Source organism: Choloepus didactylus, chromosome 2 (assembly GCF_015220235.1).
Source record: "Choloepus didactylus isolate mChoDid1 chromosome 2, mChoDid1.pri, whole genome shotgun sequence".
Taxonomy (NCBI): Eukaryota; Metazoa; Chordata; class Mammalia; order Pilosa; family Megalonychidae; genus Choloepus; species Choloepus didactylus.
In genome coordinates, this window is record NC_051308.1 from 195,642,530 (window position 1) to 195,668,205 (window position 25,676).

Sequence of the window (25,676 nt, forward strand, 5' to 3'; positions counted from 1 at the left end):
GCATCACAGCAAAGAACAGACTAGGAAGGTCAAGGCATAACAGAAGAAGACTGAGGAAACAGAAAAATGAACAGGTTAGAGTGGGGCATATAAAAGTTGCTATCCCTGGCTTCAAACACATGTCCTCTCTGGAGTTGGGAAGAAAGGGGAAGAAAAATGGGAGGATCCTAGGTTTAGACAGTCATCCAGTGCAGTGGTTCTCAAAGGGTAGTCTGGGGGCCCTTAAGGGTTCTCAAGGCCCTCTCAAGGAATCCACAAGGAAGTCAAAACTATTTTTATAATATTAAGACTTTGCCTTTTAATTCTAATTTTCTCATGAGTGTACAGTGTTTTCCAGAGGCTACATGACATGTAATGTAGCAACAGATAGAATGCAAGAAGAAAGGAGAATCCAGCTATCTTCTATTAAGTCAAACATTAAGAGACTTATAAAATGTACAGTACCACCCTTGTTACAATTTTTTAAAAAGAAAAGCTTTTTTCCATAAAAAGTGCTATTATTTCTAAATAAATTACTATATATTTTAAATCACCTCAGTTTTAATTTCTAATATGAGAACTATTGATAGACATAAATCAACATAAACAAAAGCTCTTTGGAGTCCTTGATAATTTTAAAGTGTAAAGGGTCCAGAGACCAACAAGTTTGAGAACCACTGAGCTAGTGGAATTTTTCATCTGATGCTCAACTTCCTAATTTAAAGGCTCCACCAGGAATTCTATCTGCTCACAACTTCGAGGGCAGTCTTTTTCACTATATATGGCAGAAGTTCTAGCAGTTCCACCCTGTTGGTGCTGGTTACCTCTAAGTAGCTGTGAAAAGCAGGCGCCCCATATCTTTGTTCTGGACACCCTACTTTCATCACTGGCCTTTGATTTTTGTGTTTTTTTTGGGAGGTGGGTTGGGAGGAGCTGTATTACAGTGTTGACTTGGGCCGCTTTCTAAGCTCTACCCATATTTTCTGACTGCAAAAACAATTTTGATTTTTACATTGATCCTTAATTAACTTCATCTTGTGTTCATGATCCCATCCTGCTCAAGATTTTCTTGGATCCTGATTTGTCGTCCAATTACATTATCTCCCTGAAAAACTGGTTGAACAGTCATGTGTCTTCCACTGGGACACTGCTCCCAGTAAGGCCTTCCAGGTCACAGAAAAGTCCTCTGGTGCATTATAGTAGGCTTTGAAACCCCCAACTGACTATTAAGACAGCACAGTTACCTTCATCTGACCTAAGAGTATTAAATGGAACCAAGCGAAATGCTCATAAGATGTGATGATTACTGTTTTTCCCTGGCAAAGACTGAGAAAAACAAGGGGCTGTGAGGACTTGGAGAGACTTTGGGGCAGGGGAGGGGAGTGTGTCACAAAGTCCCTGGTAAGGACTAGGACACTACCTCAGGTCCAATCTGATAATGAGGAATCCATGATCGGGGTTTGCTAGGCAGCCTGGGAAGACACCTTTCAGTTCCCATTTGCAAGTCAGTTGTTGTGAATCCAGGCTTTAGGTCTACTTCTGATATGAGATTTTAGGAGGAGACATGATACATGAGGCAAAATATGTTTAAAAACACAGAACAATTAAAATGGTCAATTCCTAACACAGAAGACAAAAGGAAAAGCATGTCAGAGAAGAAGAGTATTTCAGAGGCAGAAAAATAAAATACCTACAAAATCTCAGCAGTAATTCTGTGCTTCTTGCCTCCATAAAAAGGTTTAGTGTGGAAGATGATATTTGCACTATAGCCCGTTTTGGAACAGTTAATATTGCATTCTCCTCCTAGCTCCACCCAGGGCACTGTGAGGATAGATCTGTAAAATCAAAACGTTTCAGGTAAGAAGGACAGTTCAGAGGCAAGGGAGGAGGGAATGGCTTACGGAACAGCAGGGTCTGTTCAAAGGAAATGGACACAACTCTACTTGCCTTCCGTAACCATTGGGAAATGTGAGAATGTAATGTTCGTCATAATCTAGACAAGAGACACAGCCTGTAGAAGGAAGAACAGAATCTCTGATGAGTGTTGTACACCAACCATAAGGCTTTGTTGTCTGATTGAGGGATAATCCAGGATACTCCTTTCAATTTAGGGATAATGAATCTTTCACTGAACTCCTACTCTAGCCCCAGTGCACAAACTTAAAACACAAACCATGACATCAAGTCTACCTTTCTAGGGCTATTACCTCTTATTAGAAAAAGAGCCCAGCCCTTATTAGAATGACCGAAAATTCTAACATTGCAGTCCACTCCATGCCTAGAGACTCACCCTGCCCTATGTTGTGTACGCCAATTGACATCCCAAGGAATTTTGATTTGGTCCATATGTGAGCATTGAATTGTATCTTCTTGTTAAAACACTCAGCATAGAAGGCTGAAACTGAATAGAAATTGTTTTCAATTAGTACACCATACAACAACATCTACCATCCCAACTCACTTAACCTGGGGAAAGAACTGGTCCCATGGAGAAATTCCTTTACTCCTGAAAGAATAGCCACAAATCAAGCCAAGAGATATCTAACTCTATTTATATCCTATTTCTCAATGCAAACATCCATTCAGGGTCATATGGGCAGGAACTTCCCTAAACTATGAGCCTGTGGCCAATCTTGTTCTCCTTGTCAGCAAGTATGCCCTCTGCCCCACCTTTATCTTGGGCCCATCCAGTATTTCCAGCCTTGATACTGACTAAGGAAACAAGATACTGAGGATATGTGCTCTTCCTACTTTGCTCGGAACATACAGTGCAGAAACTACATCTGATTTATACAAACCATCTCAATGTTGCTGAGATCTCTACAGAACAGCTCATTATGTGTAAGATGACTTTAAAAGCATTAAGAGTTGATTTATCAAATTCCTTCTATTTATGAATATTTTAGCAAAACTAAAAGTCTTTGGAACTTACACAAGAACAGACATGAGGAATCAATCAACTGAACTCTCACCTCAGGTGAAAGGAAAAAGGATAGAACTTAAAAGTAAAGTGACCTCAACTACTGAGCTTTTGATGACTGCCTGGAGACAGAACAGTTTGAGAGTAGATGTTGCAGAGAAGCTCTGTAACTTACTGGGTGGATGATGGGAAACTTGCTCAGCCACGAATGTTACACTGTTTTTGGAAACCCAAGGAACCGGTCCTTCTGAAACTAGCTCCTGCAAGCAAATGTAACGTTTTCTTTTGTGAATATATAAATGACACTACGGAGAATTTGATAACTGGAATCTGTCTCCCATAGTGGTTTAATTGCTCCTTCCTCAACACACCCAAAGCACTCTATACATACTTCTATTATGACACTTAATTACACTATTACTGCTTTGTGTCAGCTCTTTGACTAGACTGAGATTTTTGAAGGCAAGGATCATTGTGCATAATACAGGGCCAGGAGGGCCAGGCCAGCCACAGGGGGGAACTTATCAAAGTCTGCCAAGTGAATAAGAACAAACACATACTGCTTCAGAAAAGACTACATGTAACATGTCACTTAGAAGGATGAAATGTTACTGAAAGTATCAGGTACGGTGGGCTACTTTTTTCGCCCTTAAAGGCTTTTTAACCTTTACTTGAGTCTTCCTCAACCCTGGGACTCAGTTCTTGGTTATCTATTCCTCTCTAGCTATGCTGTCTTCCTAGATGATTAAATCTAATCCTGGGATTTTACAATGCCATCTAAATACATTAAAATCTCTAAAAGCCTCATCTCCATTCCAGACAACTTCCTTGAATTCCAGCCTCTTGAAATTCCAACTCCCTACATGACAGCTCCACTTACATGTCTAACAGGCTCCTTATGCTTTGTATTTCAAATGAGAGCTCTTGATTTTCCTTCCCCAAATGTAATCTTTTCCTTTTCAGTAAAAGGCAACAACCAACTGCTAAAGCCCACATGTAAGGACTCATCCCTGATTGTTTCCCCTTTCCCTTACTGCCCCAATCCATCTATCAGCTCTACCTCCAAAATACAGCTTGAATCAATCCCTCCCTCCAGGAATAATGCCAAAGCTTCCTCAGTGGTCTCCATGCTCCTATTTTTGCCCCTTTCCAATTAATTTTCCACAAAACCATCATAATGATCTTTTCAAAACAAAAATGAGATCCTGACGCACCATAAAATTATCACTATGGCATATGAAGCTTTGCATGATCTGATTTTTAAATGTCCATCCTCATCTCATGCCCCTCTTTCCCTTTACTCACTATGTTCAAAATATGCTTTCCAACAACACAGTTCTATGGGTGGTGAGTATCTTTTGATCATTGTCTCCATCATTATAATCTGCCCCAAAATCATGAATCAGTATACAAGTCAAGATAAGTAAAAATGTCAGCACAGAACTCACTGTGTTCTCTTCAGTGTCATTTGGTAATGTCCAATGACACTGAAATATCTCGCCCAAAATAGGGTTGTATGGCTTTTTGGCAACTGATCCTTTCCTTCCTGCATGAAAGGCTGAGAGGTACCATTTCACAACCTGAACCATTCGATCCCTGGGATCCTTCTGGTCACTAATGCTGAAAGAGAGAAACACAAATTCAATGTCCTGCTTTTGGAAGGGATGTAAGCTGATACAGTATATTCCCAGCATGGTAAAACAACTCTGAGCTGATGTGAGAAGCCCCAGGACAAGGAGTTACTTCAAAGTTTCTTTTCAAAATTAAGGTATAATATACATACAGTTAAAGGCACAGATCTTAAGTGTACGGTTTGATGAGTTTTAACAAATGTATATACCCATGTAATTAATCACCATCCAGTCAAGATAAAGAATATTTTCATTAACCTACAGTTTTCCCATACTCCTTTCCAGGCAATACCCACCCCCCACCCTGAGACAAACATTGTTTCTGGCTTCTAATACCACAGATTAATTTTGCCTACTCTAGAACTTCACATTACATTCACTGTTTAATTCCCAAATATTTGGAGATTTTCTAGATGTATTTGTGCTGTTGATTTCTAATTTAATTCTTTTGTAGACAGAGAATATACTCTGTATGATTCCAATCATTTATTCATTAAGACTTGTTTTATGGCCCAGTATATGGTCTATCTTAATGAATGATCCTGTGTACTTAAAAAGACTGTGTCTTTTTCAGTTGTTGGTTATGGTGTTTAGAAAGATCAATTGGGTCAAGTTGATTAATAGTATTTTTCAAATCTTCTATAGCCTTACCAGTACTTTTGAAGGGAAGCCACTTCTTCAATCAATTCCTGAGGAAGGAATTTCCAACTAAGATTGTGGGTTTGTCTATTTCTCCCTTTAGTTGAGTCAGTTTCTGCTGTATGTATTTTGAAGCTGTGTTATTAGCTACTGTTACAGGCTGCTAAAGCTGCCATTAAGCAAAATACCAGAAATGGATTGGCTTTTCTGAAGGGGATTTCTTAGGTTACAAATTTACAGTTCTAAGGCCATAAAAGTGTCCAAATTAAGGCAATAACAAGAGGATACCTTCACTGAAGAAAAGCCAATGGCATCCGGAACACCTCTGTCAGCTGGGAAGGCACATGGCTTTTCAAAATGGCTTTCTCCAAAATGTCTCTAGGCTTCTATCTCTCTTAGTTTCTCTCAACTGTCTGCTTGGTTCCCCTGGGAGCTTCTCTCTAAGCATCTGGGAGTCCTCTCTTAGATTCTCTGGGACAAACTCTAGGCTTTATCTCTTAGTTTAGCTTCCCCAAATGTCTTTCTGTCTGCATCTCCAAGAGTCTGAGTCGGTGTCAGCTCTTAGTTTCTCCCAGGGGCAAGCTCTGGATTACATATCTTAGCTTTTCTCCAAATGTCTCTCTCAGCTTCTCTGAGCTCCTTCTCTCCACGAGCTCTCTTAAAGGATTCCGGTGATCTAATTAAGATCCATGCTGACTGACTAGGGTCACATCTTCATGGAAATATTCAATCAAAAGGTCTTCACCCCACAAGATTGGCTTAAAATATCACGGCTCTTCTGGGGTTCATAACAGCTTCAAACCAGGACAGGTACATATACATTCTTGATGAACTGATTCTTTTATCTTTATGAAATGTTCTTAATTGGCTCTGGTAATATTTTTTGTCTTAAAATTCTACTTTGATACTAATATAGCTATACTAGCTTACTTAAGCTGTTTTGCACAGTATTTTTTCATCCATCCTTTTACTTTCAACCAATCACTGTCTTTACATTTAAAGTCTCTCTCTTGCAAGTAGCATAGAGACGGATCTTGGTTTTTTTATCCAATCTGACAATCTCTGTCTCTTAAATGGAGTGTGTATTCCATTTACATTTAGTGTAATTGTTGATATGGTTGGGTTTAACTCTGCCATCTTGGTCTTTGTGTTCCATTGATGCCTTTTGTTCCTTGTTCCATTATTTCTCCTTTCCTCTTTATTTGAAGTTAATCAAGTATTTTTACTATTCTATTTTATCTTATTGTATTGGCTTTTTGGGATACTTTTGCATTTTTTTTTAAGTGTTTGCTCTAAGAACCTCAAAGTTTAAATTCTCACAAATAAAAACTACCCTTGAATCTCAAACCTATATCTAATTAACAATTGGTACTTTCCATTTTTACCTGCATTCCCAATAAATGTTTACATTTTATTTGTTGAGTTACCTATTAATTTAAACACAGCCACATTTCTTTGAATTTATGGCTTTTAGGCATTGGTCTTAAATGTTCATCAAGAAGGAAAAATATATATCAATGTCAGCCAACATGCCCACCAACTACGAAACCTCAGTGATTTGTTCTGGGCTTCAATAACTCAAAGCCCAAGGCATGTAATCCGGAAAGATCAATTCGAATATTTTCTGTTACAAAGACAATTTTCTTGCTATCAGTGAAAAGCAATGTGAAGTCAATGTCCTATAAGTCAATCCCACTGCTAAATTACTTCTGTTCCTTGTATAAATGTCTAATATTGCAAGTCTTATTTTTAAAATATATGAATCATTCTGTGTGCTGGTTTGTATCTGTTATGTACCCCATAAATGACTATGTTCTTCAATGTAATCTTGTGGGGGCAGACCTATCGTGGGTGGGAACTTTTGATTAGATTTTTCCATGGAGATGTGGGTCACCCATGCAAGGTGGGTCTTAATTGTCTTTACTGGCCTCCTCTGTGAGAGGATAAAAGGCAAAGACATTTTGGAGAGTTCAGAGATGCTTAGAGAGAAAACGCCCAGAGACATTTTAGAAATAGCCATTGGAACCAGAACCAGGAGAGAAACAAAGAGATAAAATCCAGAGTTTGCCCTGGAGAAGCTAAGAGAGGACACCCAGATGCTTAGAAATAAACGCCCTGGGAGAAACAAGCAAGGATGCACAAGAGCTGAGAGAGAGAAACTAAGACAGAAGCCCAGAAACATTTTGGAGAAAGCAATGGAAATGAGAAGCTAACCCCGGGAGAGGCCCAGCAGACTCTGGCCATGTGCCTGCCCATGTGACAGAGGAACCTCAGATGCTGTTGGCCTTTCTTCAGAGAAGGTATCATCCTACTGATGCCTTAACTGGGACATCTGCATGGCTTTAGAACTGTAAATTTGTGAATTACCAAACCTCCATTGTAGAAGCCAATCCACTTCTGGTATATTGCATTTTGGCAGCTTTAGCAAACTGAAACAGTCTGTAATCCACTAGACTGTAAATTCCTCAAGGGCTGACACTGTGATATATTCTTTCTATTTTCACCTCATAATCAAGTGCTTGGCAAGTAACAGGTAATTCAGATAGGTTTGCTGAACTGAGTTAACTTCATCAGGATATAATTAAATTATTTATTTAATTAACAATATTACATTAATTATTTAATAAATAATTAAAGAGTGATTACCAGTTCCTAAGTCAGGTAAGTTCACAGCCTTTGCCCCTGTAAATACTGATCACTTAATAACGGGCTCTCAGAAATTTTTAGGGGTTAAATTTGTTTACCTAACATCCTCACTACCATTTAATCTAAGCAAATATTACATATAAGCAAAATATTCAATATTACTTTTACTCAGAAATGTTTGAAAGCTAAGAAGGAATCGATCTATCCTGCAAAGGCAGAAAGCTATTAACATCTAAAAAAACTGATTGGTGTTCAGTCAAATACCTCACAAACAGGTCTGGATGAGCAAAGAAGTCTGCGTACATCTCTAAAAGAGATCTTCTTTCAAGAATAAATGTTGGAAGAACTACCTGAAAAACAAATGTATTTGACCCTAGAAGATGAAATTCCATTAGAGATAAACAGATCACAGAACTGCAAAAAACAAACAAAACAACAACTCATTTCAATCATGGTCCCACCCACCAAGTACTGCCCAGGCATGCTTCTAATAACTACTTCCCAAACTGTTCTGATTCAGAATTGCCTAGTAAACTGCCCAGCAGAAGAAAAATAGAGAAGGGGTTTTGAATGTTCAAATGTCACTTCCTCATGGCAATCTCCCTTTTCTCCCCACAAGTATAACAACAACAAAAAACTACTCAGTAGCAACTCTCTGAGAACCTACAATCTGCTGGGCTTTACAAATCCATTACTCTTATTAAATTGTACATTAGCCCTATGTTGAAGAAATTATCACCGTTTTACAGTGGAGAAAATGAAGCTCAGGGAGGGTGAAAAATTTTCTCTTTCCCCTTCACTAATATTGAATTCAAATTGGGTCTGACTTTAGGTATTTGTGTACTTTCCTCTCTACTGCTGCTTCTCTAGCATTATTAGATAGGTCTATTATGAAATTCGTCTACTTATGCTTCTATGTCTTCAAATATATGGTGGGCACCCAGAATGCAAGGACCAAGTTTTACTCATACTTGCAAATGAAGAATAAACAAAAGGAAAAAGAGAATAAACATTAGGAATCTACAAAATTTCCATCATGCAGCTGAGTCTAAGAAGTAAAATGCTGAGGGAATGTGGCAGAGGAAAGTAAAGGATGTGGGAAATAGAAATACAGGGAGAAGGAATGAGAATGGAAAAAGATATTTTGAAACCTGTGAATGATTATCACCTACTCATTATAGAAGCAGAGCACCAGAGTAAACAAATATTCCTTAAAATTTAGCAATTATTGTATATCCACTATATTCAAAATTGTGTATTAAAAGCTATGGAGAAAAAATAAACAACAACAACAACAACAACAAACAACAAAAGCTATGGAGGAAGCAAAGTTCAGTATGAGAGAATAATCCCTGTATTTAAATTTTAGGTGTAATGTGACGAACATCATATAAGATGTTCCAAGCACCCTGGAAGTGCAGGAAAGGGAAAGATCATGTTCTGTTTGGGGAACAAGAATTAGGGCAGAGCTGGGAAATGACAATTTTGCTACAGCAGTTATGCAATCTAATGATCACTGAAGCATTCTGGGGACAAAGTTCTGCAAAATTCTCCTGCCTAGAACCTTCCTGGCAAGTATTATGGGATCTACAAATTGCTGGCAAGTATTATGGGTTCCACAAATTAATGCTATCTTTGTGTTTCTGTTCTCATTTAGATTTAGGGTTAAAGGTATTAAATACAGACACTTAGAGAGCATTGTGGGTTAGTTTTTGCTTAACAGCTCTCTAAATCCAAAACCAAAATGAAGCTCCACTACTGACAAAGATTATTTATAGCACTGGAGATGATTTGCTTAGAACAAAAATGAAGATCCTAAATTTGTTAACTTTTTAAAGCTTAGTGGAATAATAATACAATCAATATGAAAGCTATTGCAACTCAAATGTTCGAGACAAGAAGCAGTAGTGGAAAGATTACAGGTTCTGAAATTGCATATTGGATTAGAATCTCATCTACAAAATGGAGCTAACAATGAACACCTACTATGCAGTGCCATGGTGAGAAGTGAGTAAAAGATATGGCTTCTAGCACAGTGGCCAGGATATTCAATGGCACCAAAATACCAGTCCCCCAAATTAAGCAGGCCTTCTGTTTAGAGCCACAAGTGTAAATTCATATACAAATTCAGACCACAGTATTTCCTGAACCCTCAATATGTACCAACATACAATTTCCCATTCACTACCTTTTCCGATCCTTATGGCAACCCTATGAGTAGATAACTCTATATCTGTTTTGCAAGAGAATCTTGACCATCACAGAGGAAGGGACTTGCTCAAGGTCACATGGTTTGGTAAGAGCAGAGATAAGATGCAAACTTGGGTCATCTGACCCCAAGATCAGCTTATTTTGATTCTGTACACAGAACACCGCTTTAGGTTTTGCCAAAACCACTAGCCAAGTCCAATACTACTACTTGTTTGCCCCCAAATAGTCCAAATTTTAACCCATATAACCCATACATACTATTTCTCTACGAAATTATTCCAGCTTCAATTATTTCATCCATTTATAAAAACTTTCAGTTTACTCATCTACATATATATTAACTTACAAGGCAAAAGTATAAATAGAAGTTGTATCATTATATACATTAGCAGACACACTCACCATGCAATCACTAAAGACCCACACATACACATTAAGACTTTTCAGCAAACGACAAACTTTTTTCATACCTTAGTAAGATCCATTCCAAGCCTAACTTGTGACAAGAGATGCATGATAACACTCTTGTGCTCTTCCACTGACCCTGCATCCCCTTCGTCATCTCTGTCATCATGTGAGTCGAAAAGGTCTAAAATAAAACAGACTTTCTTCAACTAGTGTTAATTGGGTCAATTTGTTCTGCTGCCAATATTATAAATGTTTTTTTAGGGGAAAAATGTTTAATTCTCAAAGATCACTTACCAGCATCACTTGTTCCATTGGACATGGAAGAATTCAGTGATTCTGTGGTATCTGGGCGCTTTAGACTATTTCCTGAGCTGCTATGTGTCAAAACGGAGGCAGATCCAGAGGAACTTAAAAAAAAAAAAAAAAAAAAAATCAACTTCTCAAACTAAAGCAATTTAGAAACTAGTAGATATTATTCTATTATTATCTATTTAAAACCAATATATGCAGGTAGATGACAGAAACAAATTAGACTCCTAGATTCAGCTGGTTACATACATAGAGATGTGCTTTCCAGCTCCCTCCCTGCCACCCTCATTTCAAATCTGTAAAAAGCCTGATGACAAGGTTTCTCTTCTTAGTATGTGCTCAAACCAAGCCCTTTTGAAAAGGCAATGCACAGAGGTCATCAAAAATCAGTGAAATTTTGCTTCTGTGTCTATTTAAGTTTAAAATAAGCTTATTTTCTGATTTTATTATACTGCATAAATGTAGATATGTCACAATTCTTGACAACAGTTTCCAGAACCTCAAAAACAGCAAGCATCTACTAGTCTCAGAAAGATGTCTTATCTAAATTTTTTACATCCTTTGATAAAAACCCACACTGATATAAACATTCTTCCCAATTGTTAAAAAAATTTAAAACTGCAAAATAAAAACATACTTTTTAAAGTAAATTTATGGTAACTGGCATTATAAGCTGGTTAACAGTCTAAACAAAGCTTCCTCTGTTATTATACTTGTGACCGTAACTTCCCCAGGATTAGTATTTGTATATAAATACAAGAATAACCAGAAAGGCATACAGTTTATATTACGTGTAAAAACAGAAACCAAATTTCTCACTCTGCAGATATTATTTATAAAACAGTACATATATAACAATAATCAGAGGCTTATTACAAATCTATAGGTGTGAACCATGTTATGTATACTAATTATACGTAGTTTGCCCTGGTTACTTACTTCTTTAATCTATTTTTCAAAAATCCTAAGGTAACTAAATACTGCTTTTTTGATAATTTAGTAGTATACATCATGAGATACTGTAACTAAGGTCTACCTCATGAGTTTTGAGAACCAATGGAAAATGAGTAAAAGACATAGGTAAGAGAAATCAAATTACTGTTAAAAACAAAGAGCTGCGTGAAAAATATCTTCAAAATGTTTTGTGGCTCTTTGATTTATCATCAAAATAGAGTCAATCTTTTACATCAATTGATCTAAAAACATAAATCTTGTAAAACATGAATTTTATTTTAGATGCAATTCCAAAGGTCAGATCTATTTATGCTATGCTTTTCCTCTTTACCCATGGTTGTAAACCATGGCTGGGCCAAGTGAAATGCTCAGTAAGATTCAAAATGGAAGAAAACAGAATAAATTCCAAGCCATACCACAATTTATCTTATCAGGCAAAGGATTTACAGAATACAGTGAAAAACAACGCCACCAACAAAAACAATATGCATAGAGGAAAAGTTTATCTGCAATGGATTAACAGAATTTAATCCTAAGGTGACAAACAAAGCAAACCAAAATATTCAAAGCCCCAAACTTAATTAGAAAAACAATGTACTGAGTACCTAGTATGTGCCATCCACTGTATGTATCTCCATATTAATCTCTACTGTATGTACGTATCTCCATAACAATCTAATCTCCATAACAATCTTATGAGGTAGACATGATTACTTTTCATTATACAGATGCTCAAAGGTTCAATAACTGACCCCATGTCAGTCAGATAGTTGGTAAGTAATGCAGTCCATTCAAACTCAAGTCTGGCTCCATAGTAGAAGATCTTTCCAATACAAACTTTCCTCTGGTTTATAACTGTATAAACCACACTGCTCAATAACACAGCTCACATACAAGCCATTAGTCCTACAGGTCTTCAAAAATAGAACAGTGAAAGGACACAAGCTTTCAAGTTCTTTTCCTTCAGACAAGGAAAGAAATAGAAATTTGACTTCAGTAGTTAGAAAACCAGTGTTAACAGTTGATGACTAGCAGTTCAAATGCCTACAAAGGCCAGGCAGAGAGCATAAATATGTGATAAGACAATATGGAACTGGACACCAGAGTTCAAGGCCTTAGGGCTGGCACCAAGCTTGTAAATTCTCATATAACCATTTCCAAATTTCTACCATCTTACAAAACAACACCCAACCTGTAGCAATAGCACCGAACCCCTGAGAAAGCAACAGAGGTGAAAAAATACACAACAAAAACTAAGCCACGGTTCCTCAGAACACTAAATATAGAGTTGCCATAATGACCTGACAATCCTGCTACTTGGTATATACCCAGAAGAACTGAAAGAAGGGATGCAAACAGACATTTTCACACTGATGTTCATAGCAACATTATTCACAATTGCCAAAAGATGGAAATGGCTGAAGTGTCCATCAACAGATAAATGGATAAACAAAATGTGGTATAATATATGATGGAATATTATTCAGAATCAAGAAGGAATGAAGTCCTGAAGCATGCAACAACATGGGTGAAACTTAAGGATATTATGTTGAATGAAATAGGTCAGATACAAAAGGACAAATATTTTATGATCTCACTGATATGAACTAATTATACTATGTAAAGTAATAGACATAGAATCTAGGATATAGATTATCAGGAGATAGAAATGAGGCTAGAGAAAGGGGAGTGGTTGCTTAAGATGTGCAGAGTTTTTAACTAGGTTGAATTTAAATGAGTGGAAATGGATAGAGGGGATGATAGCATATTACTGTGAGTATAATTAACAGTGCTGAACTGTGGGTGAATGTGGATGATACAGGAAATTTAGAGTCATATATATCACCAGAAAGAAAGCCAGAGGTTTAAACAATAGGACTGTATAATGCAATAAATCTTGTGGTGGATGATGACTGCGATTAACAGTACAAACACAAAAAATTTCCTCCATGAACTAGAACAAATGTATGAACTATTACAAGGAGTTAACAGAGTGATATATGGGGAAAAAACACACCTATTACAAATTATGGACTATAATTAACAGTAATATCTTCATATTCTTTCATCTACAGTAACAAATGTACCACACCTATGCTAGGGAACGATGATAGGGTATGGGATGTTTTGTGTTTTCTTTTTTCCTGAAATTGATTATAGTGATGAATGCACAACTATATGATGATACTGTGAGCCAGTGATTGTACACATTGGATGGACTGTATGGTATATGAATATACCTCAATAAAACTGCATTAAAAAAAAAAAAAAAACTAAGCCAACTACACCTGCAACAAACGCAAGTAAATTAAAACAAATGAAGAATATATTTGCTTTCTATCACAACAGATATCATTTACTAAGTACTTACTATGTGCAAAACACTGTTAAACACTCAACTTACATTATTTTTATTTAAATATTCACAACGACCCCTTGAAGTTGAAGCTATTATTATCTTCATTTTACAAATGAAGAAACTGAGGCTAAATAATTCAACCAATGTCATACACCTTTGAAACAAAACAGATTTAGAACCCAGTCTTACTAAGATTCCAGAATCCAAAGACTAAACCATGGCAACCTGCATACCATGAGGGATGAAAAGTATTTTGCTTATTGGCTATCATATAAATGCCAGTTAAAGTCTTTTTCTGTATAATGATATATAGCTAGCTTTCATTTGATGGTGTAAATGAGATCAAATATTTTCTAATGAGAGAAAACCAATCACCAAGACCTGTCAAAATCTGCCTGCTTACTATCTCTGATATGCACTTTATTTTATCCTCAATGCTATTATCTTAGTTCAGGTCATCAATATTTCTCAATTTACTGCCAAGTTTTGGCTGGTCTCCTCACCTCCAATCCAACTGAACTGCATTCAATTCTACACACTTAGACAAAAGCTATCTTTCTAAAATGTTTATCTGAACAGCAACTACCATTATTGTGAGAAATGGTCAAAGTTCTTAAAAGGCTAAAGGACCTTTTCATAATCTGGCCCTTGTCAACCACATCTGCATCTTTTTTTTTTATTTACCATTTACACAACTTGTGCTACAGCCATACTAAATTACTTGCACTTCCCTAAAGAAACCAAACTCCCTCTGCCACCAGGTCTTGGTAATATGGGTTCCATCTGCCTGAGAACATTTCCATTTTCCCCTCCTCTCCTCACCTGTCCTGATTCCCCAACAATCTAATCCTCCATACCTCACTTTAGCATAAATCCCCTCCCTCCTCCGGAATCCTTTCCTGACTTGTAAATGCTTCTATAGCTTTCAGTGCCTATCCTTACCATAGCAGGTATCCCATCCCTTATAAATGTTTGTTCCACCAACAGACTCTAAGCCCCAAGAGGGAAGGGACACATAGTATAGAGCCTGCCTTATCATTGGCACTCAGCAAAATGTTGAACATCTTCATTCTAACACAAAACAAGTAACAGTAACCTCTGATTTGTTTAACACTTCAAGGCATACTCATTTGACCCTCTGCTAATGTTCATGCTACATAAATGTCCAGAATTCAATTAATACCATTGGTATGTTACTATAGCTGATGCTATTTATTCCATTTGGATTAGGTCAGGAATAAAATCAACACTTCAAAAGAACTGACTTGGCTCAATAAGCCAATTAAAAATAAGTTGTCTTTTTTTACTTATCCCAAATAATAACTTATAAGGCAGTTGTCATTAACACATCTCAAAATCAAATGCCATTTTTAAAACTCAGAGGAGTCATTTAAATACATACTTTTCATTTACTTACTCAATTAAGCGCTTTGGGGATGAGCTGCTTTGATGGAATTCATCAGCATCATAGAATTCATCCTCACTGCTAGAATAAGAGAACTCTGGAACTGTATTTGGAGACAAGTTGACATGGCTTGGAGATGTTAGACTGCTACTAGGTGGTGAGTGCCCACTGCCTAGGAAGTTAAAGAGTTTTTAATTAGGGAAAAATGTTGGTGATAGAAGAGAAGAAATTATTGAGACGGAATCAAAGCAGATCTTTCTAAAATCAAGAAAGGGTTTGGATATGTCCACAGAAGTCCCTACACTATTTGTAAAGAAAATCAAAACATAAATTAGGGCAAAGAAAGAGGCAAATCCCAAAACAAAATGGGGGCATAGCCTTTTAAATAAATGAAATAATGCTATGACTTATTCTATAATTAAAATCAATTTATCTTTAATATTAGAAAGGGAGATCTTTTGATTATATCACAGTGTGTCAACTTTGGTGTCTGAAGTCCCATCACAGATATCAAGCACCAATGGGAAGTCAAAGCTCTTATTTTCCACTGTACATCAAGATACCTAAATATACAGCAGTGAGCCAAAGGGAATGCAAAATGGAGAGAACATCAAGACCACTTGAACGTTAAAATATTGTTCAGCGTATCACAATATTAGTCCATATGCTTTGGTGGTCACATGGAAAACACAAAACCTCTGCACAAAGTCCTGAGCACCCACCATCCAAACTCCTTACTTATTTTCCACTTAAAGCTAAGTCAAGTGCCTGGGGCTTAGGGGCAGAGATAAAAACAGAGAGCTATGTGGGAAGAGTGTGGAAAAGGAAAGGACTAGGAAGAACACCTTTCTATTCCTTAAACAGTTTAACTCAAAAAATGGAAATTAACAGTTTAACTGAAGAAAGATCCAGAGAAAGAAGACCATTATCATTTAACCTTGTTAATAAACCTTGAAATAAAACCTTGATGATCACATGGTTTATTTCCTAGTAATAAATAACAATAAAATTATCACCTGCCACATTTGGTTGCCATGCTCACAGAGTTACTTTTAAAACAGAACACAAAATGTTTGTACCTAAAAGGGTAAATGCTTATTGTGGAAATTCCAAAGGTAGCTCATTCTTAGCAAATACCTAAAAATTCTCTCTCTCTCTTTTTTTCCCCCTGCAACACAGAAGTAAGAATGAAGGGGACTCCAGCTCCGCTGCCGCCTCGCGACGACTACCGCCGCCCCCTGCCCTGCAGCCGCTGCCATCGCCACCGCCTGTTTCGCTGCCGCCTCGGGACCGGCTGTATGATTAGGCCACAATCTTCAATGAGTAAACATATTCCTCAGTTCTGTGGTGTTCTTGGTCACACATTTATGGAGTTTCTGAAGGGCAGTGGAGATTACTGCCAGGCACAGCACGACCTCTATGCAGACAAGTGAACTGTAGAAACTTGTTACTACTCCACCAAGAAACCCCCATAAGAGTGGTTAACCTGGACACAGAAGTGTTGAATTGAAATCCGCAGAGCATTTTACAAGAGTTCTGACCTCGATGGGGTAGACCTCAGTGCACTTCTTTTATATTGCCTCAGTATTACTGGATTGAAGAATCGCTGCTTCTTGTTAGGAGGTTCATTTCATTTCCCATTACTTCCAGCTTCATACTCAAAGCACTGAGAATTTCAAGTGGAGTATATTGAAGTAGACTTCGGTTTCTTTACATCGTTTCTGTATTCAATTTTTTAAATTCTTTCATAACCCTTTTGAGTGTTTTTTAACTAAATTAACATGGCTCGAATGAACCGCCCAGCGCCTGTGGAAGTCACATACAAGAACATGAGATTTCTTATTACACACAATCCAACCAATGCAACCTTAAGCAAATTTATAGAGGAACTTAAGAAGTATGGAGTTACCACAGTAGTAAGAGTATGTGAAGCAACTTATGACACTGCTCTTGTGGAGAAAGAAGGCATCCATGTTCTTGATTGGCCTTTTGATGATGGTGCACCACCATCCAACCAGATTGTTGATGATTGGTTAAGTCTTGTAAAAATTAAGTTTCGTGAAGAACCTGGTTGCTGCATTGCTGTTCATTGTGTTGCAGGTCTTGGGAGAGCTCCAGTGCTTGTTGCCCTAGCACTGATTGAAGGTGGAATGAAATACGAAGATGCAGTACAGTTCATAAGACAAAAGCGGCGTGGAGCTTTTAACAGCAAGCAACTTTTGTATTTGGAGAAGTACCGTCCTAAAATGCGGCTGCGCTTTAAAGACTCCAATGGTCACAGAAACAACTGTTGCATTCAATAAAACTGGGGTGCCTGATGCTATTGCCTTGGAAGTGGAACTTGAGAGAGGAAGGATCTAATTTGTCATACATATTAGCCAACGTGTTGGTGAATAAGTCTAATGAAGCTTCCATAGGAATATTGAAAAGCAGTTTTACCATGCTATGAGTTTGTCAGAATTGCAGCCTCTATGTTTGGGTTACAGTCAACCTATTTGGACACTTAGCAAAAGATCCTTGCTGGTCAGCTTTTAATGGGCTTATCATTCATAACAATTGACCTTTCCTGAAATCATGTAGTATTGAGTTATAAGTCTTCCTTCAATCTTTTCCCATGCCAAAATCTTATCAATACGTAAAAAATTTAAAGAGATTAGGTGCCAAAATACCCAGCACAATACTTGTATTATATTTTTAGTATCATACAGAACTCTAAGTTCCAGGAACTATGAACATTCTAGACTTTATGTGGTTTATTCCTTCAGTCATTTCAAACATTGAAACTAGGGCCTGTGTAGTTATTTGCCTGTTCACTTTGTTTACATCTCCCACATTCGTACAGTATGCATCAGGTTTGCCCAGCCATGGAATTTTGTTGGATTTTAATGTCATGTCTATAAATCTCATTTTGTGACATTAGAGAAAACCTCCATTTTGAAAATCTACATTGTACAGAAGCACATGTCTTTAATGTCTCCAGACAAAAAAGCCTTACAGTTAATTTAATGTTTGCACTTTGGGGTGCAACTTAACCGTGAGGGCCTGACAAATGAATGGGAGGGGGGCTGTTAAATATTTTAGTAAAATGTTGCTTTTGTCTTGTGCAGAACATGTAGAATATGCTCTTTAATTTAGTAAATATTTTTTTAAAAGGTAGAGATGCTTTGTTAGGGTAGCTACAATAATTCTTAATCAAAATTTCTGAAATTCTTATAATTTTTTTCCCATTATCTATTGGAAGTTGTTTACCAACCATTATTTTTGTTCAAAGTGTGATTTTTTTTTTCCTTCTCTTCCCAACCTCTATTGCAAAAAAAGAAAGTAGGTTTCTGCTAATGATTCAGCAGACATCTAATATTTTCTATGCCTTTTGAGCTGTGTAACTTAATATTTGGATACTTGATAATTTGTTTTATTATGTAATTGATAAAATGGTGATGTGTATTAATGTTAGTTCAACCATATATTTATACTGTCTGGGAATGTGTGGTTATAGTTCTGTGGGAGAAATAATTTGTCAGTGTTCACCAGCTTGTAAAAACCTAGTGCGAGAGCTTAAACATCTAAATAAATAATGAACTGAAAAAAAAAAAAAAAAAAAAAAGAAAAGAATGAAGGGCAACTTTCTCTTATTAGAATGGAGGGTGGGAGCAAGACCAAGAATCACAAATGATTAAGTAACACGCAAACACTGTAGGTACTGACACAACTGAAAATAAGTCCAAGAAGAAAGTGAGTTTGAATGGGAACTGGGAACTGCGAACTACAGAAGCGAGTTTTCCTTACAAGAGCAAATATTTTCGCAGCTGTTCCTTTATCTCTTTTTTTTGTAATGGTGAGAGAGGTACAGGAAATAAAGGTGGACGAGAGGAAGAAGTTAAAGTAAAAATTTCAGGTGAAGAAATCACTAGTTTAATTTTTAAAATATCTTTAAATCCACCTACTGTAAAATGTTTTATTTTTGAAATATCTTCTTTTGAAACAATCTTCAGAAAACAATATATCTTCTGAAATGATTTATCTAAAATTAATGTACATAAGGAATTAACTCTCAATTTTTCAAAGTATCTCCAGACAAATTTTGGCTGTGTTTCAAAATCCTGATCTAATCCCCCGATTAAAAAAAAACATAAGTGCTGCTTTTTAAAATTAATGAGGTGGCACAGGTCATGAAATGCAGAAAGAAGTCAGCCAAAACATTTCAACCTCATTCAAATTGCTTATCGGCATTTTCCCAAGAAATTCAAAATCAGAGAGCTATTGTTGATTTTTCTCTCTTTCAAAATTCAGAAGACATCTGCCCATGCCGTTAAATATTAAAGACCAAGTAAAGAAGCAGCATCTTTACAAATTCTAATTCCTAAATGGGTTAAAATCACACAGTGATTTTTCATTATAGCACAGGAAAAGAACCACCCAGGAAGGAAATCACAGAGGGTGAGAAACTTTCTAACAGTGCTCTGGTCGCTGAGGGGTGGGGATGGCGGAGCATTAGGGAGCTTATCTTCCACCTCCCCAGTAGCGGTTCTGGGTATGGTCTCCAGGTCAAAGAGGCATAAAAGCACTATGTATTCCCTTGTGTTTGGGTCTACAGGTAACTCAATGTAAATTCAATTAGTTTATGTGTGTGTGTGTGTATGTGTGTGTGTGTGTGTGTGTGTGTGTGTGTGTGTGTGTGTTTAATTTAGTTTTACTGAGATATATTCAAATACCTCAATTAGTTTTAAAACAAGAAATAAATCTAATTCCTAACACTGATGGTATCCCTGTAAATTAGGGGGGAAATAGAGATCATGAGTTTAAACCAATTTAGAAAGTGTAAATTAAAATGAAGTTCCTTTTTTTGCCTATAAAACTGGCAAAAATGTATACAAGCTGATAAATCCATCCTACAGAAATATATTTGTGCAAAAAGATGGTGCCCAAGGATATTCACTGAAATACTGCTTATAACAGGAAAATACTGGAAACAACCTAAATGTCCATCAGTGGAAAAACAGGTAATACAGCAGCTGTAAAAAGATTGTTGTGGACTTAACTATATGACATGGAAAGCTCTCTAAATGTTCTTGGTTAAATGAGAAGAGGAAGTCACAGAAACAAATCACTATATGATCACATTTAGGTTAAATTAAAAAAAACAAAAAAATTATACGAGGTAAGTGTGTTACACGAGGTAAGTGTGTTACACGAGGTAAGTGTGTAAGTCCGTAAATTATGGGGGGGGGGAGTAAAGAAGACTTAGCTTTTGTTTTGTATTGTCTAATTCCTTTACAAATAAGAGCGTATGCAAGTCTAATTTGTATAAATTTTTTTTAAATGTCATTATACATCCCCAAAATAAACTTCATTTTAAGGTAAAAAAAAAAAAAAAAAAAAAAAAAACAAACCCTCAGACCTGGGAAGTTTTATTTACATTAAAACTACTTACCAAAGTTAACCACTTCACATATGAAACTGTAATGGTAAAACTAAGATCTCCAACAGAAATATACAACCCATTTCTTCAACCTTTTCCCCATCAGCAGTCAAACACAAATTTCAAATGTCACTGGGGAGTTATCAGAAGTAAAAGAATTCCACAAATCTGTACCTGTACTATTTGGTGTTGGAGTCTGATGATGTCCCAGGGTAGCTAAGACAGGTCCAACTGGTAGCGAAGATGGGCGCTGCTCTGACTTACACAACTGAACAGGTTCTGGGAGATGTGAACATGTGAAATATGTTAGGAAAAAAACAGGAGAACACACACACCGTTGACTCAAATTGTTTGGAATTCAAAGTCCTAAAGGTCAGTAATTCTTGAAACTCTATTCCATTGAGTCAAGTTCCATGCTCTACTGCTTTCTGACATCCTGTCCTCTTAAATTCGATGATACTATGCTTCAGAGTACACACGAGGCAGGCCACCAAGAGACCAGCCAAGGCAGGCCAACACCTCAGTACAACTGCTCTGCAAAACCACCAACAGACATACGTCAGACCTTCTAACAATAACATGTTTCTGAGTCTCAAACCACATAAAATCTGAAACAGGGCAATTCCTCTTTAGCCCCCTGAGTGATATTAAGCCCACTATCTTAAGAAATAAGCCTTCACAAAAAGATTGCACATATTCATAAGTATTAAAAGAAAGGATCTGCCCCACTATCAGTTTCTGGCTTAACTACATCATCGCTAAGAATATGGAAATGTTGGACACAACAAAAAGGCAAAAGGAATCAGTGTAGCTGGGTCTTGGCCCTGGGCCATTCTTTGCCTGTTTTTAAAAAAACACTATCACTCTACACACAAATTTCATTCTTCCCTTTATCTTAAAACACACTATGAATAAACCATTTGCATTCTTCAGAGCTATAAACAATACACAAAAATAGAACATTCCTGGACTATCCTCAATTAAATCAACGTATATTAGATTTTCCTTGATCACAACAAATCCTGGGTCAGAATACTGTCCCACCAGTTACCATGTGTGTCTTCCAACTCATTCTGAAAACCAAAATGCCTTTTATCATAATTCAAAAGCCCCAATACCAAAAAATACTTTTTTTTTTTCTTTTCAGTTTTCAGCTGTTATTTTTTTGTGATTCCTGGCTTTTACTAAAACAGCGGCATATATTTAAAAAAAAAAAAAAATCAGAAAAACCTCTTTCAGATTACCATGGCAGCTATACCAATTAAGTTCTTCTCATCAATGAATCTTATAAACCATTTTTCCAAATACTCTACCTGGAGGTAAGACAGTCTGAGAAGGCATTGTGCTGATCACAGGTTCCAAGGGACTAGGCTGATATATTGCATCTACAGGATTAATAGTACTCTGAGATAAAGAAACACAGTACAGTAATTTTTAATTGAATGTCCTTCCCATGCTGACCCTCCCAAATGTATGAAATGCCCACATTTCTGACAGCAAAATCCTGAGGGCAGCTATATAGCTATATATGGGTCAAAATGCAAAAAGGAAATGAAATGCCTTTGTCTACACAGATATCTAAGAGTTGTGTTTTTTTGTTTTTTTTTGTTTTTTTTTTTTATCACAAAGTATAGTTAGGGAGGAGAAATAAATGCAGATGTGTCATATAGGAAGGTAAAGCTAAAAGGAAAAATTTGAAAGGCATTTTAAAATGGTGTGTGATTTCAAGAAGCCAAAACAATAACCACCTCAAATCAATTCAATACTTCTCAAATTCTTAATTCACCACAAACATTCTCTATCAAAGACAGAGAATTGTTCTCTCTTGCTTTGGTGTTAACACTACACCCATAACTAGCTAATGTACCTGCACTACTAGGATCTTATTTTCCTATGCCATGCTATTGCTACCTTCGTCACTATGTATTGTGCAGCATGAGCAACCAGTTTTAAGGTCAGGAAAGGCTAAGAGAGGTATTTCCTAACTGGGGGGTAGGGGGGGTGGGGAGGTTGAGGTTGGGGTGGGGCAGTTTCTGTTTGAGGATTTAGAAGGAAGAGGAAAAAATATATGTAAGCACATTTACAATTTGGGTACAAAAAGTTACGTTTTTTTGATTTCAAGCCAAGAAATTATTCTGACAGCATGGTAAAAACAAGATTCCACAGCTTACTGATGCATTTGGGGGAGGGGGAGCAGGACTTTGCCAGAGTAAAGTTTATTTAGATCCACCATTTACAAGACCAAACTGGACAAAAACCAAGATACAAAATTTTAACAATTCTTTAACTTTTCTTGATCTAGAAAACTAAACTTCAAATAAATATTAGCTAGAACTTACAGCAGAAAATAGTAAAATGTTATTTTAGTTACAAGGGAAATACTTTGCTGATGAATGAGCCCTAGAAGTATCTGTAAAAACTCAAAAGCATCTAACAGTGGAAACTGAGATAGTGATAAAGCTTTTGTAGCATTCTCTTTTAATGCCTAAGTTTCAAAATTTAAAAAGGAAAAAACCTCTCTACATAAATATTTTTAAATCATTACATTAGATCTCTTAAGTCAAGTGATTTGAACACAAAAATCCTACAATAGCATGTGTACCATAAATACTCCAACTGGAAAATAAAGAACAGAAACCCTGAAAACAATGATGAATACTAAAAAATCTAGTAAAGTGAAGTCGGGAAGGTTTTAAAACATTGGGAAAAGCACAGAAACTGGGACTTGGAATTCTAATTCCTTCAAATCTTTGCTCTAAAAAGATTCAGCAAGTCCAGGCCTCAGTTTCCCTATCAGTAAAATGAAGAACAGTCTGAATTATATGGTCTCTAGGGGCTTTACAATTACTGAAATATATTACATTACAATTATATTTTTCAGATACCAGACCAGGCCATCAAATCAAGTGTCACTTCAAGTCCAGGAGCTGTTCTTAAACTGTATTTTAACATAGTGCTTTTCTCCAAAGGACTCCAAGTGCTTTACAGAAAGACAATAAATATCCCACCACTAATACCTTGAGCCATAGGAATGAGAATGTATCATATCTGTACCCTTCCTATAAGAAAAATTACTGAAAAGACTAAGAAATAAAATTACTTTGGAATAAGTGACAAAAATTCTACTTTGGGATGAAATCCTTTGTTTTCCAGATGAAATGTTCTAAGACTGTCTACAATAGAAAATACATTTTGACTTTTTTTTGCATGAACATTAAAAATACTCAATTTTATTTCTTTTTTAGAAAAAAGTAACCATTCCACACTTACCATTTATAGTACTTGGTCACTCAACTTCAGGCTAAAACATGGCAAATTACATTCTACCACTTGATTTCAAAATGAATGTGCAGAGTTTGAGAAGTATAAACAAATAACAATCCTCAGCCCTAATCTGTCATGACAAAATAAAACTCATACAATACAACATATAAGTTATATATTCATATATATGTGTATAGCTATCATTTATTGAGTACTATGTGTTCACTGTGCCTTAGCACACAACCTTCTGAGGCAGATCTAATTATGATCTAATCACTTTTTTTGCACCAAAAAAAAATAATTCTTTAATGTCATCAAATATCCAGTCAATGTTCAAATGCACTCAACTATTTCAAAGAGGTTTTGTTTTTGTTTTCTGTTTGTAGTTTGCTTGACTCTGCATCCAAATAAAGTCCAAACATTCCAACTGGTTGATCTGGTCTTAAGTCTCCCCCTCTACTCTTTCTCTCTCTCACTCTCTCCTCTCTCCTTTCTTTATTAAAGAAGTTGTGGGTTTACAGAACAATCAAGCATAAAATACACGATCTCCACATTTATCTTTCTTTCATAGATAAGGCTACTAAGACTCAGAGAGGTTAAGTAACTTGCCCAAGGTCACACAGCCAGTAAGTGGCAAGTAGTCTGGCTCCAATGTCTATACCATAAACAGTTTCTTTCTTTCTTCAAACTACTATATATGCTATAGTCCCTGATCAAATAATTGAAATGTTTATTTTCTACAAGTTTCGATTTTTGGTTAAGTACAAACTTTCCACATCTTTAATTGCAAAAATTCAAACATTTTTGGTATGCTTTATAAAATCTTGCTTTTTTATAATATAATATAAAGTAACTGATTTTGCTTTGAAGGAAACGAGATAAAAATAATGCCAACGTGATTCTCCTTAAGAGTCTCTATGAACCATGACATGCTAGACAACATGTACAGTCATTTCCCATAAAGCATACCATCCTCAATGGCATCTCAGGAAGAGATACTATTATTATATTGTATTTACATCATATAATTCTATTATATCACCATGGCTTGCACTCTGAACTCACACTTTGAAAAGAGAAACAAAAATTCCATGTTTTTAATTCAAATTAAAAAATATTTCTCTAATCTCTCCTTTAAGAAATATGCAAGCAACATATATATTTAACTTTTTTTAAATTTTATTTTAAACTAAATATAAAGTGCTTATCTTTCCAAGTATAATCATGAGATGGGTTTGAAGATTTACACAATGAGTTTCCAGATATCAGACAAGCTGGTATTTGCTAAGTCTCAGGAAAAAAAAAGATGCTGACTCATATTTCAGAAATCCAGTTTGAACACAAGTCACTCAGTTACCATGAAACTAAGATAACTAAAACTACAAATCTTCAAAATCTTTCATTTCTAGCTGGGAAATTTTAACAATGTTTTTCTATTACTTTTTAGAGGGGAAGCTAATCACAAAGGAAGGGAAAAAAGTCAAGAGGGAGAAACAAAAAATTAAGAAAATGGCTGTAAATAAAAGAATTCA

At 36.2% G+C, this 25,676-nt stretch overlaps 1 protein-coding gene and 1 pseudogene across 1 annotated transcript in view; one reads left to right on the plus strand and one right to left on the minus strand.

Annotated features, from left to right (window-relative positions):
• OSBPL9 (oxysterol binding protein like 9) overlaps positions 1-25,676 on the minus strand; it is a 200,877-nt gene that overhangs the window by 9,767 nt on the left and 165,434 nt on the right. Inside the window, 11 exon segments of the mRNA XM_037827248.1 lie at positions 1,674-1,814; positions 1,927-1,990; positions 2,270-2,380; positions 3,075-3,159; positions 4,348-4,519; positions 8,080-8,165; positions 10,497-10,615; positions 10,729-10,841; positions 15,474-15,633; positions 21,055-21,159; positions 22,194-22,284. Of these exon segments, the coding sequence (XP_037683176.1) occupies positions 1,674-1,814; positions 1,927-1,990; positions 2,270-2,380; positions 3,075-3,159; positions 4,348-4,519; positions 8,080-8,165; positions 10,497-10,615; positions 10,729-10,841; positions 15,474-15,633; positions 21,055-21,159; positions 22,194-22,284 (1,247 nt within the window).
• LOC119527338 lies at positions 16,663-18,162 on the plus strand (annotated as a pseudogene).